The sequence below is a fragment of the Echinops telfairi genome, unplaced genomic scaffold (genome assembly GCF_000313985.2).
Source record: "Echinops telfairi isolate 266 unplaced genomic scaffold, ASM31398v2 ScPeMD7_23;HRSCAF=83, whole genome shotgun sequence".
NCBI classification, from domain to species: domain Eukaryota; kingdom Metazoa; phylum Chordata; class Mammalia; order Afrosoricida; family Tenrecidae; genus Echinops; species Echinops telfairi.
Genome location: NW_022103920.1, coordinates 88,375,276 through 88,388,129, shown reverse-complemented (window position 1 = coordinate 88,388,129; position 12,854 = coordinate 88,375,276). Strand labels below are relative to the sequence as shown.

Below are 12,854 nucleotides of genomic sequence, written 5' to 3'. Positions count from 1 at the left end.
CGGTGTAAATCTTTAGGGGAGCAGAAAGCCTCCTCCCCACACACACACACACGCTCTGATTGATCCCTGTCGCCATCTCTGTTTCATGGCAATCAAAAAGGTGGGCATCACCTGTCCCGTGGGACATGGAAGCATTCAGCAACTCTGTGAAGCCTGGGAAGGAGCCCTGGAGGCACCAAGCCAAAACCAAAGTGCCAACTGTGAGAGGGTGCCTGCCGACTCACAGAGATCCAGTAAGACAGTTTCGAGCAGCCCCGGTGAGTTCCCAGGACCGCGACTCTTGACAGGCACAGAACACTGCATCTCTCTTCGGCCTGGTGGCACCGTGGTTATTAGCACCCGTGGCTGCTCACCAGAAGGTCTGCGACTAGAACCCACCAGCTACTCCCCAGGAGAAAGATGTAGCAAGCCGCACAGGGAAACCCTGTGGTGCTAGTCCCCTTACTCTGTAGGGTTGTGATGCATCAGAGTGGACTTGATAGCAATCAGAAAAGAAAAGAAAACAACCCACTACGTCCACTCGAATCCAACTCAGAGCAACCCCACAGGGACAGGCAGAACCCCCACCCCTGTGGATTTCTAAGCCTATAATTCTTTACAGCTGGAGTTCTTCCTCCAGCTGGTGGTCTTGAACCGCTGACCCTGCAATTAGCAGTCCAACCTGTAACCACTATACCACCAGGACCAGAGGGCAGTGGGTAAGGTTATTCTGGTTTTGTGGTGTCTGGGGAGGAAGGGAGGTATCCCCAGGCCTTATGAACCAAGCGTGGGGGCGGCAGCCCACTCTGGGCTGGCTCAGAAGAAAGGCCTGGTGAGCTAGTTCTGAGAAATCAACCGCCGGGAACCCCAGGGAGCAGAGTTTTATTCTGAGACTCATCTGAGGTCATCGGGAGTCAGCACTGTCTTCATGACAACGTGGACTTTCCCCTTTGTTCTGTTTCTCACTCTGTGTTGTGAATTAGCTTGGTTTGAGTTTGGAATGGGAATTGGGTGGGGTAGATAGATCACTTTCCCAAACTCACTCTCTCACGCACGCACACATGCACTGGGATTCCTGTCACCGATGTCAATCCCCACACTGTAACCTCACTGAACCCACTTCCTCCCGCCTGTTCCCTGTTTCCATCCCTCCTGCTTTCCTGGCCCTTCTGAACCTCGTCTGGGGGTCAGTGCTGCCCTTTGGGTTTCAAACGGCTGGTGATCCTGAGGTCGGGGCCCCTCTCTCGGGCTCTTGCTCCCCAGAGGGACCTGGCATGGAGCCATGGGGGTGAGTTCATTTCCAGACCTGAGAGGTGACGGAGGGCGCTGCCCTGAGGGTTCCCACCCGTCTATCCTACCAGTAGGCCTGGTCTTTTCAAAATAACTCTGGGTTGTGTTCCCCATTTTCCTCCCACCCTGTGCAAGACCTTCTGCTGTGATCCCTTTCAGAGCAGTTGGTAGTGGCAGCCAGGCACCATCTAGTTCTTCTGGTCTCGGGGTTGTGGAGACGGATAGTTGCATGGTCCATTCACCCTTTGGACGAACTGTGCTGATGCTGGCAACTGGTCTTTAGCTGGCAGCTTCCGAGGGCTTTATTTCCTGCACTGCTGCGTGCCGAGGCTGCAGCGGGCCCAGAGAAATCTCTTGAGTACTTTGGAGATGAGCCATGTTGCTGGAATTCATAAGCACCTGAGAATTCATTTTCTCTGCTAGACTTGGCTTCGTTCGGAGATAGGCTGTTGTGACTGCGAGAGGGTAGAGAGCTCCTCAGAGGTGGGAGCTCACTGCCTGGCTGCGTGATGTAGACGTCTGGCCATGTCCTAGGGCAGCTCACCCCCTGCGTACCTGGCCACCACTGTAACTGGCACACTGGGCAGACAGTCTGGGAAGGCATCGGGCTAGGTGGCTGGGGTCCATCTACTCGGGGAGTCGTCGTCTGCAACCCCGTGCGTGATGCAGGGTTGAGTTGAATTCTACCCTGCTCGCTGAGAGCTTCTGCGTCGCCCAGAGCTTCTGTGTTTTGGCTCCCGTCTTCATCTGTGTCCTTTGTAAGATTGTCAACACGAAGCTGTACTTGTCCTTGCAAGACTCGCAGGTAAGCATCAGCCTCTGCGCCTTTCCTACCAGCCTTGGACCCCAGGAACAAACCCTGAATCCAAATCCCCAAGAGGAAGGAAGCCAGAGATAGTCTCACCGAGAGTGGCACTGCCCACCCACCCCCAGGCGGGCAGCAGGGACCCCATGTGCATTTTAAAATAGTTCATCTGGCTGCTCGCCGTGGGGTTTTGTTTCCTGAGGAGGGAACTCAGGAGCCTGAGCAGGGTGGTTTCTGGTCCTCGGTCACAGAAGGAGTAAGAAATAGACCGAACCAAGAGCCCGCTGCCATCACATTGACTGCGACCTTCAGTGACCCTGAGTCAGGCTTCTGAGACCATGAAACTTTGAGGGAGCAGACAGCCTCACCTTTCTCCTGTGGTGCAGTGGGTGGATTTGAACTATTGACCTCGTCACTATCAGCCCAATACCTAACCCACCGGGCTCCTTCAGAAAGCGTCTCCCCAAAACAAAACAAAAACCCAAACCCACTGCCATTGAGTTGATTCCAGCTCACAGCAATCCGATAGAGAGCTTCGGAGGCTGCAAAATCTCTACAGGAGCAGAGCGCCTCATCTTCCTCCCACAGAGTGGCCGGTGGGTTTGAAACGCTGACCTTTGGATTGAGCAGTCAGCCGCTTACCCAAGAGCACCATCCGGCCTCAGAAACAGACCAACTCAGAACTCAAATTCACAGACATTGAATCGCATGGATTCAGTAAAACGGCCTCTTGTGGGTTGTTCCCACGGTGTAAATCTTTAGGGGAGCAGAAAGCCTCCTCTTTCTCCCATGGAGCAGCTGGTGAGTTTTGAACTGCTGACCTTGTAGTTAGCAGCCCAACTCATAGCTCACTGCGCCACCAGAAATAGAACAGACTTACTCTATGGCAATCCCAGGGAGGTACAAACAGTTAGCATGCTTGTCCGTTAGCCTCGTAAGAGATGTCTGGAGAACTCATTCTGGAAACCCCGATGGCACACCGCTACCAGAGTGAATAGCCCCGAGCGTCTCAAAGACTTGTCTTCAAACAAGCAGCCATCTAAGGGAGGTCTCAACTAAGTCCACGCGGAAGAAGCACACCAGCCTAGGCGATCCGAGGATTGTAAATAATATCATCTAAGTCCAAAGGAGGGACTGGTATCGGAGTTCAACTTCTGAGCATGTGGTGGACAGCGGAAGACCATTTGCAAGGTCCACACATGGATTGAGCCTCTGGTGGATCCCCTCTGACCACAGTCCTGGGATGAGAATAGCCAGAGGTCATTGCAGAGTGGATTACGGCAGATGCGATTAGGTTAAAATGTCACCCTCTATCATTTGAGCTCCCCTCTGACCCATTCTAAAGTTGTTTCCATTGCCAATATCTTCTGCTTTCTTTTCTATTGGGATTTTTCCCATTTTGTTTTGCCATTGCTGGATTTGTGTGTGTGTGTGTTTTGTGTGGTTTTCTGTATCTGAAACCCAGGATAGGTAAAGCTGTCGAGGCAGTGACTAGATGAGGAATCACATAGGGGCACGGCTGGGGAGGATTCGGGGAGATGGGGAGCTAATAACAAAGAGCACAAGAAGACATGTTCTGAAGTGGATTACGGCGGTGACTGCACAACTCTTCTCCATAGGACTGAGTGATCACCGTGTACGACATGGGAAGTATATGCCAATAACACTATTTTTCAAAACACACCCTTATGGCACATACTTCTATTCTGACCCCCGTGAGGGCTCCGGGACTCCCAGCAGACTCCCTAGCAGCTGGGTGTTTAGCTAGCCATGCTCCTCAGTGGTCCACCTTCACCCTATCCCCCCCTACGTCCCTCCAAGCCTCTGCCCTCCTCACTCTGGTAGGCAGACCAAAGTGCCTGGGCTCCTAAGCTCCACCCATACCTCTTGGACCCTTGCAAAATGAGGACACCATCCTCATCTTCCTGCAGACTCCATCTGTGGCCCCCAACGGTCCTTTAGTCCACCTGTAAGGCTGCTGAGCTAGTATGGGGGGGTGTGTGTGTGGGGGGATTTTTACATAGTAACCCTCCCCAGCCCAGCCAACTGGTTGGTGCAGGGGCCCGGTGAGTACTGGAGAGAAACAGCACCCAATTAGTGAGAGACGATCTGTTTACGGATGGAAAGAGCTGGGAAAGGGCAGCTGGCGATGCCTGTGAGTCCAGCACAAGGGCAGGTGAGAAGGCCTTTTGCATATGCAGGTGACAGTGAAGGGCAGGCAGGAGACGGCGAGGGTGACCCAAGGACAGGGCAACAGCACGGAGAGGCAGCGTCGCCTCAGGCTTACGGCTTCTGTTCAGGGGACAAGCCTCTACCAGGAGCGCCATCCCTCCCATCACAACTCCCAATGCCCCGAACGTTGTCAGATGTTGTTAGGTGTATCGAGTCCGTGCCAACACACAGCGACCCTGAGCACAACATAGCAGCCTCTGCCTTGTCCTGGCCAGCCCCCCACTTGTTCCTGTACCTCAGCCACAGTGTCCCTCCATCTCCTGGAGGGGCTTCCTCTTTTCACAGCCCTCCTTCACCAGGGACGGGTCTCTTCTGACAACATGTTCAAAGTGCGTGAAGCCAAACTCCCTTGTCATCCTTGTCTCTAAAGGAGCCCTATGGCTGTACTTCTTCCCATACAGGGTGGGTGGGTGGGTGGGTTGTTTGATCCATTTAGCACCACTGTTCACGTGCATCGATCCTTCTTTGGCCTTCCTTATTCGACGTCCACCTTTCACATTCATAGGAGGTGATGGAAAATACCATGGCTTGGGTCAGGGGCACCTGAGCCCTCAGAGCCACGTCCTGGCTCTCCAGTGGCTCTGGAGAGGTCTTGAGCCGCAGGGTTTACATTTTCCTGTAAGAAGCTCACTGGGCTTTTCCTGCGTGGAGGTGCTGGGTGGGTTCGGACTGCCAGCCTTTCGGTTGGCCTCCAGGTGCAAACAGCAGGTGCCGCTTCAGTGCAGTGGCCAACACACAGTTGATTTCATGCTGTACAAAAAGGAAATCGAAGTTTGATTTCCATCCCAGCCTTCTAGTGTGCTCCGTGGGAGAAAGACAAGGGAATATTTGCCTGGGGTGTGTGGGTGGGAGGTGGGGGTTGGTGTCAGCAAAGGCAGGGAAGCTGGACACACACCCCTCACCCCAGCCAGGGGGATATCTGAGAAGGAAGGAGTCCCCTGGGGTGGGGAGGGGCTTTGGAGGGAAGGGGTGCTCAGCTCTGGCCCATCGGAAGCCCCAGTCCCAGTTGGACGTACATTTCCAATTTTTCATCTGGGCTTGCGAACAGAAACATCTGTGCCCCAGCCCCAGGGCCGGGTTATGAGTTCTTTCCTCTTTCCTCTGGATGGCTGACAACTGTCTCGCTTGCTCTCACTCCAATGAGGCTGGAAGCTTGAGAGAGGTCACAGTGTCTTGTTTGGAAATGACCAGAAATGAGTGTGTGTTTTCTTTGCTGAGAGGCTTAGGGAACAGCGGGGAGGGTGGAGAGCAGACCCCACATTCCTGACACCAGCGAAGGGAACAGGAGACTCTCAGAGGCCGAGACATGCATCACGCTGCGAGCAGAGGTGGCATGGGGATCTAAGTGTGGTTCAAATTAGGGTGCTCCTCTCAGAAGGCAGAACCAGCAGCCTGGTCTTGTGCAACATCGCCATGGCGACAAGGCCAGGTGGCGGGAAGTCGCACTCCCCGCTAAGTGACCTCTCTCCAGTTCCTGCAGTGTTCCTGACTCCAAGGTGTGGCCTGGGACACCGGTTCCCACTCTGGCGACCTCAGTGTCCCTGTCTGTGAAATGTAATTGATTAGCATTGTGAACCAAGACGTTAGTAGGTCACGCCCACCCAGGGTCATTTTGGAAGAAAAGACATGGGCAATCCTATGAAGTGTATGGGGGATATACCAAGGTCAACCAGCCTACCATAGTTCACAGAGACAGTAAGCTACATCCTCCTTTGGTGAGTAGCGATTGGGATCTTAAAAGTTCATGAGCGTTGTGTTGTGGTAGTTACATAATCTGTTGTCAATTTGAGAGGCTTAAGAGCGAAGGGGTGGAGTCTAGCCAGTCAATCAGGTCGCAGCTTAGTGACCTCATTTGGAGGCGCTAAGGTGGTAAATAGGTCGTTGGAGGCAGGACACAGGCTCACTCCCTGTGAGACATTCCTGTGGACAAGACACATGGAGACAGCCTGATGGCAGTCAGAGCCTTGGAGTGGAAGAGTCACGTGGAGACCCCTGCCAGTGCTGAGATGCTTCTAATGCCATTGGATCCACAAGACTTCCAATCCACTGGCCTGTGACCATCCTGCATTTGGCATTATGGCATGTGTTGCCTGAGTCTGAAGAGGAATTTATAGATTGGTATTGGGCATATGGGCTAATATTGACTTATGGACTTGATATGGACTGGGTTGGGATGTTTTCTCAATATTCAATCGCTCTTGTATATAAAACTCTTTCTTATACACATGAGTATCTATGAATTTGTTTCTCTAGTCCACCTGGACTAACACAAGAGGCCATCTAAAGTGTAACTATTGGCCTCGCTCCATTCGGAAGAAAGAATAAGGATAGAAATCCAAATACATACTGAAACATGCAGTCAATTTAGACCACACAAACATCAGCCTCTGGGTGGTAGTCACCTAATCTGGTGTCAATTTAAGGATGAAGAGTGTAGGGGTGGAGTCTAGGCTGTCAATCTGGAGATAGCCAATGAGACTTCTGTGGGCATGGTCTTCTCCTGAGAATTCAGGGAAATCTGGTACTTCCTCCTTGGAGGCAGAAGACACCTCTCTCTTCTGCTACTCCCTGGGAGACATTGCAGAAGACAAGCCACATGGATGCAACCAGACCTCGGAAGCCAGAGAAGCCACAGAGAGACCCCTGCCAGCACTGAGATGCTTACAACGCCACCAGACCCAAAGGCCTTCTACCCACTGGCTTGTGATCTTCCTGCATTTGGCTTCATTGCATGTGTTTCATGAGTCTGAAGAGGACTTTCTAGATTGGTATCGTACATATGGGCTAATATCAGACTTATGGCCTTGGACTGGACTGGGTTGGGATGTTTTCTCAATGTTCAATTCCTCTTGTATATAAACCTCTCCCTTATATACAAATGTGTGTCCATGGATTTGTCTCTCTAGTCTACCCAGACTAACACACTCTGTGACCCAGAGACCAGAAGGACTAGATGGTACCCAGCTACCACTACCAGCTGCTCTGAAAGGGATCCCAGTAGAAAGTCCTGGGAAGAGTGGAAGGAAAAAGTGGAACCACTTCAAAATCATGAGAACCCAGGCTTATTGGTCTTGGATAGAGACTGATGGGAACCCCAAGACTCTAGTCCTTAGTCCCCGACCTGTAGGTTGAGACTGAACTCACCCTCAAGTTGGAATAATCAACCACTTAAGATACTTTTGAACCACTGGCCTTATGGTAAGCAGCCCAACACTTACCTGACAGGCACTGTTCTTGGGCAGCTAACTTACGAGATCTTGCTTAAGACATATTTTTTAATATGTAACTAGATTTCCTGTAGCTGGTATTTATGTGTTCATGTAATATCGTAAAGCTCTAGGGAGGGTGTGGGAGGGAGAGAAGAAAAAAAAGGAGAAGCTGATACCAAGGGCTCAAGTAGAGTGAAAATGTTTTGAGAATGATGATGGCAACATATGTACAAATGTGCTTGACACAATGAATGTATGGATTGTGATGAGAGCTGTAAGAGCCCCAATGAAATGATAATAAAAAAACAACTTCAAACAAAAGATAAAAAGCAGCACTATTTACCCAAGGACAAAGTTCAGAGGGTTCAGAGAGATGCAGAAGTGAGATAAGGGATGGAGGGGACGGCATGGGTGAGTTGAAACAGAATGTGTGTGAACAGCTGAACAGAGGCGGGGGATCTGCTCTGCCAGCCTCCACCCCACCCAGTGGAAAGGGCTTGTTGTTGGTTGGTTGGTTTCTCTAATCCCACAGAACACCGTTCTACTCTGACAACATAAGCTCATCTTGAGTTAGACCTAACGTAACCACAACTGCTTCTGCTGGGTGTTGTCTAAGCGTCTTTCTGTGGGTCCAACTAAGCTGCCAGTTGACTCTGAGCGGGGCCAGGGGGAGGGGTGTGGGTCCTTACAGGGCAAGTGGGCTGGTTTGGAAGGTGAGTGGGGCACCTTCCCTAGCTTTAGCCTGACTTGGGCCAGGATGGGAACTGAGTCTTGTTCAGCTGTTTCTACCACAGGGCCTGGTCCCGAGGTTCCAGGGGGCTGAGGGATGGGAGAGGTCCCTCACCTGTGCACCCAGGTTGGTCTCTCCTACCTCCCAGCCCCTCAGCAGGATCCACAGGGGGCCCAGGAGTGCCCAGTGGAAACTTAGAAAGTGCTTGGGAATCCTCGTGGACCTGAACCCAGACTATGGCACCGTGAATGGTCTTCCTGGCCAGATAGGCCCTCCTAGGGGCAGCAGCACTCGTTCCCCTAGTGGGAAGACCACACTGACCTTGGAGGCCACTTTCCCAAGTCTCCCCCCACTTGGAGCTGTTTGAGAATTTGGGCTGAAAACAAAACGCGAAGCCTTTGTAATCCAACCCTCGGAACGGGATTCCAGGAGACTGGGCTGCTGTTTCCCATTACAGCGGTATGTTATCTGATGGGGACCAGCGGGCGCAAGCAATGTTCCCACTAGTCACTCACACACTAGGCTTTTCCCAGGACAATGGGAGGGAACGTCTCGCCACGTCGGTTGCCGAGGGAGACTCACCATGGCAGGGCAAGTGATGGGAGCAGAATGGGCAGCCAGCCAGTGACCAGAGGATGGAGCACTCCCACCTGGGGCTGGAGCTGGGGGGGCAGTGCCTGGAGCGAGGAAGACAGTCGCCCTGTGCACTGCCTTACTGCTGGCCAGAGGCTGGGGGATCCGCCCTTCACTCGATACCGGACTCTCCCAAGACAGCAAGCTGGGCACTGCCCTCGCCAGTGCCTACAGCCAACCCGCCAAGCTGCCCAGTCACTGCTGGCAGAGACGTCCACTCACGGTGGCCCTGCATATTACAGAGGAGAAGAGCTCGCTCTGTGGGAGTCTCAGTTGCTGTCCATCTTCCAAGGGCGGCTATGAACCCCTGAGCTTTTCAGTTAGTACCTGAGTGCTTAACCTCTGTGCCACCCAGCTGTTCTCCAGGTGCGGTCCTTGGACCAGCAGCCATTAGCTGCACCTGAGAACTCAGTGGAAATGCAAGTTCTCCTCTCTCCTCTAGACGCATGCATTCAGAAACACTGGGGAGGGTACCAGTGAGTGGTCTTAACTTGCTCTCCAGGTGGTTCTGATGAAGACACACATTTGGGGCCACCGGGGCTAATTCTTTCCAATGGTGCACTGTAGGAGACTAGAGGGTGCCCAAATATGCAACCCCTCTGCACAGTGGGCCTGCGTGGGGTTGTACCTAGCTGTGTGTGCTACACAATAGGGTTCTCTCCTCCCAGTTAAGGGTTAGGGAACACAGCAGATTTCGGGAGATGCTTCATCTAGCCCAAGCTCTCACCATAGTGATGCACGTGCTCAAACACCTGCCCCAGGTAGAGGGCTCACAGGCAGCCTCTCCAGCCTGACATTCTCACCTTCCATGCATGGGTCCTGGGTTCAATTTCCAGCTGATGCCCAAGAGCAGCCCCCCTCGTGGAGGCTTGTATCCTGCGGTGAGGATGAGCAAGTTCCAGGGGAGAGTCCAGACAAGAGCAGACTAGGAAGAAAGGCCTGGTGATCTACTTCCAAAAACCAGCCAATGGAAATCCAGTGGATGGGCTGGGGCATGGGGTTCCCATGAGTCGGAGACCAAGTCACCAGCAGATAACAGTCACCACAGGCCCTAGGGAAGGGGAGGGAGCCATTGGCAGAAGAGAGAGGGGGTCCTGACCCTTAGCCACATCTTTCTTTAACTCTGTCTCTGGACTGAGCTCCCTGTCGCACCAGCTCTGGAAAGAGGGACCGGCCAGTGCCCCGAGTCATTCCCAAGTCACTGCCCACTGGGACTGACCCCAAGAAGCCCACGACCCAGGCCTATGCCTGGAGGGAAGTCAGCAACAACTGATGGTAGGGAACAGAGAAGTCACTCCACACGGGGAAGTTAGAGAGCCTGGGGGTGGGGGTATGCGCTTCCCACCAAGAAGAATACAGAGACAGACAGAGCGGTTCAGCAAGGGTCCCAAAGAGGCAGGGTGGCAGTCCAGAACCCTGCTCAGCTGGCCTGCTGTACAGCGGACTGTGGGAAGGGCGCCCTGGCCTCCTATGCTGCCCGCAGTCGGGCCAAGGCCGGTGTCCTGTGCTGCCCTCCTTGCTGCGCCTTCTCTCATCGCGGCGAATGAGTGGCCCTTTGTACATGAAAGGAGAGCGACCTGCATGTGCCCCTAATCCTGCCGATGAAAGAAGTCCGGGCACACGTGGCACTACAGGAATGCTTTGTGCCTGCCCCGGGCCTGCAGTCTGCGGATGGATGCGTCGCGCGAGGGCATGCTGTCGTCTAGGATGCTCCGCCCACTTCCCCTTCCTGGTCTTTCCACCCACACACGGAGGCCTTGCTGTCCCTGCCGACCCATTCAAGGGCTCCAGGACGGCCTCCAGCTGGCGGGAAGCCACCCTGGACGGAGGCAGCCGGAGGCACAGCCTCAGACATGGACCACAGCCCTCACTCCAGCCCCCAACAGTGTCACCCTCGGGGACACGGAGACCGGCCTAGGTGAGACAAAATGCTCAGGAGCTCCACCCTTTACAGAGCCCACAGTCCTGCCCCGGTGCCCTCTCCTTGGTGCCCCCGTCCTGACGCCAACGCCAAGCGACTGCTGTTAGCTCCATTGTACAGACGAGAAGGCAAGGAGCCCGGGTGAATGCCAACAGCTCCCGGCTTGGGAGCAGCAGGAGCGGGGCTCGGCTCCTGGACTCGCACGCCAAGCCTCAGCGCGTGACCACGAGCAGGCCTGCTGTTGCTCCGGAAGGAGAGCTGAGGATCCAGATTTCCACCTGCCACACCTGCTCCTCCCACCGCACCAGGAGGCCTCCGAGTCACTACCCAGAAGGCTTTGGGAGAAGCCTAACTGAGCTGGGGCTTCCCAGCCCTTCTTGGGCCCGACAGTGTTCACAGTGAACTCAGGGGTAAACCCACGGTTTGACTTGGGAGATTCGCTCCTCCAGTCTGAACTGTGTCACGCTCCCTGCTAAGTGCACACGGGGCTGGGCTGGAGATGCCAGAGGCTCCTAGCCTGCCTCTGAGGCCCCGGGACACCTCTGTGCAGTGTTCCCAGAAAACACAGCAGCTGCCTTCTCCTATCTCCAGCCCTTTGCAGCGGCCCAGGCTGTGTGGCTCAGGCCCCACCTCACATGCCCCACAGCACCAGGTGAATGGATACCACCAGTCCCTCCTCTTCTGGGCTAACGGCCCTCCCCACCGTCACGGTGGCTGCTGCCTTGGGCGAAGAGGGGCCTCCAGCAACAACCATGTGCTCGCACCCCTAGCCATAAGACACCCTCGGAAGCTCTGGCCACGGCTACCCCTCCACGTTACACAGGACCACAAAAACTGTACACGCATACGCAAGCACCCCAAGTCAGTCTTTGAAATTGGTGGGGCCTTGCCTCCCAACCTGAGCCTGAACCCGCAGCCTGTCCTCCCTCCTGCCTCCTGAACACCTCCCGCCCTGCCACCCAACCACTCGGGGCAGGGAGCAGGATTTGCAAGGGAACGCTGAGAGATGCCCTGACTCACTTGGTCCGGATGCACAGCTCAAGGGGTGGGACAAGGTCGTCCTTTCTGCCTTCAGGGGCCATCTGCGTTGTATCTGGGAGAGGGAGAGAGGGCATGTGAGGTCAGCCAGGGGGCCAGGCCACGTCCCTGAGCATGGGGCAGCCGCCCCTTCTCCGTGCCCCCCCCCCCCAACCCTCGGAACGGGATTCCAGGAGACTGGGCATGGGGATCTAAGTGTGGTTCAAATTAGGGTGCTCCTCTCAGAAGGCAGAACCAGCAGCCTGGTCTTGTGCAACATCGCCATGGCGACAAGGCCAGGTGGCGGGAAGTCGCACTCCCCGCTAAGTGACCTCTCTCCAGTTCCTGCAGTGTTCCTGACTCCAAGGTGTGGCCTGGGACACCGGTTCCCACTCTGGCGACCTCAGTGTCCCTGTCTGTGAAATGTAATTGATTAGCATTGTGAACCAAGACGTTAGTAGGTCACGCCCACCCAGGGTCATTTTGGAAGAAAAGACATGGGCAATCCTATGAAGTGTATGGGGGATATACCAAGGTCAACCAGCCTACCATAGTTCACAGAGACAGTAAGCTACATCCTCCTTTGGTGAGTAGCGATTGGGATCTTAAAAGTTCATGAGCGTTGTGTTGTGGTAGTTACATAATCTGTTGTCAATTTGAGAGGCTTAAGAGCGAAGGGGTGGAGTCTAGCCAGTCAATCAGGTCGCAGCTTAGTGACCTCATTTGGAGGCGCTAAGGTGGTAAATAGGTCGTTGGAGGCAGGACACAGGCTCACTCCCTGTGAGACATTCCTGTGGACAAGACACATGGAGACAGCCTGATGGCAGTCAGAGCCTTGGAGTGGAAGAGTCACGTGGAGACCCCTGCCAGTGCTGAGATGCTTCTAATGCCATTGGATCCACAAGACTTCCAATCCACTGGCCTGTGACCATCCTGCATTTGGCATTATGGCATGTGTTGCCTGAGTCTGAAGAGGAATTTATAGATTGGTATTGGGCATATGGGCTAATATTGACTTATGGACTTGATATGGACTGG

At 54.1% G+C, this 12,854-nt stretch overlaps 1 protein-coding gene across 1 annotated transcript in view; it reads right to left on the bottom strand.

The window, feature by feature from the left end:
• Positions 1-12,854, bottom strand: part of MINDY4 (MINDY lysine 48 deubiquitinase 4) — a 154,470-nt gene that overhangs the window by 3,230 nt on the left and 138,386 nt on the right. Inside the window, exon 17 of the mRNA XM_013004666.2 lies at positions 11,820-11,892. Coding sequence (XP_012860120.2) covers positions 11,820-11,892 — 73 coding nt within the window. The remainder of the gene's footprint in view (positions 1-11,819; positions 11,893-12,854) is intronic.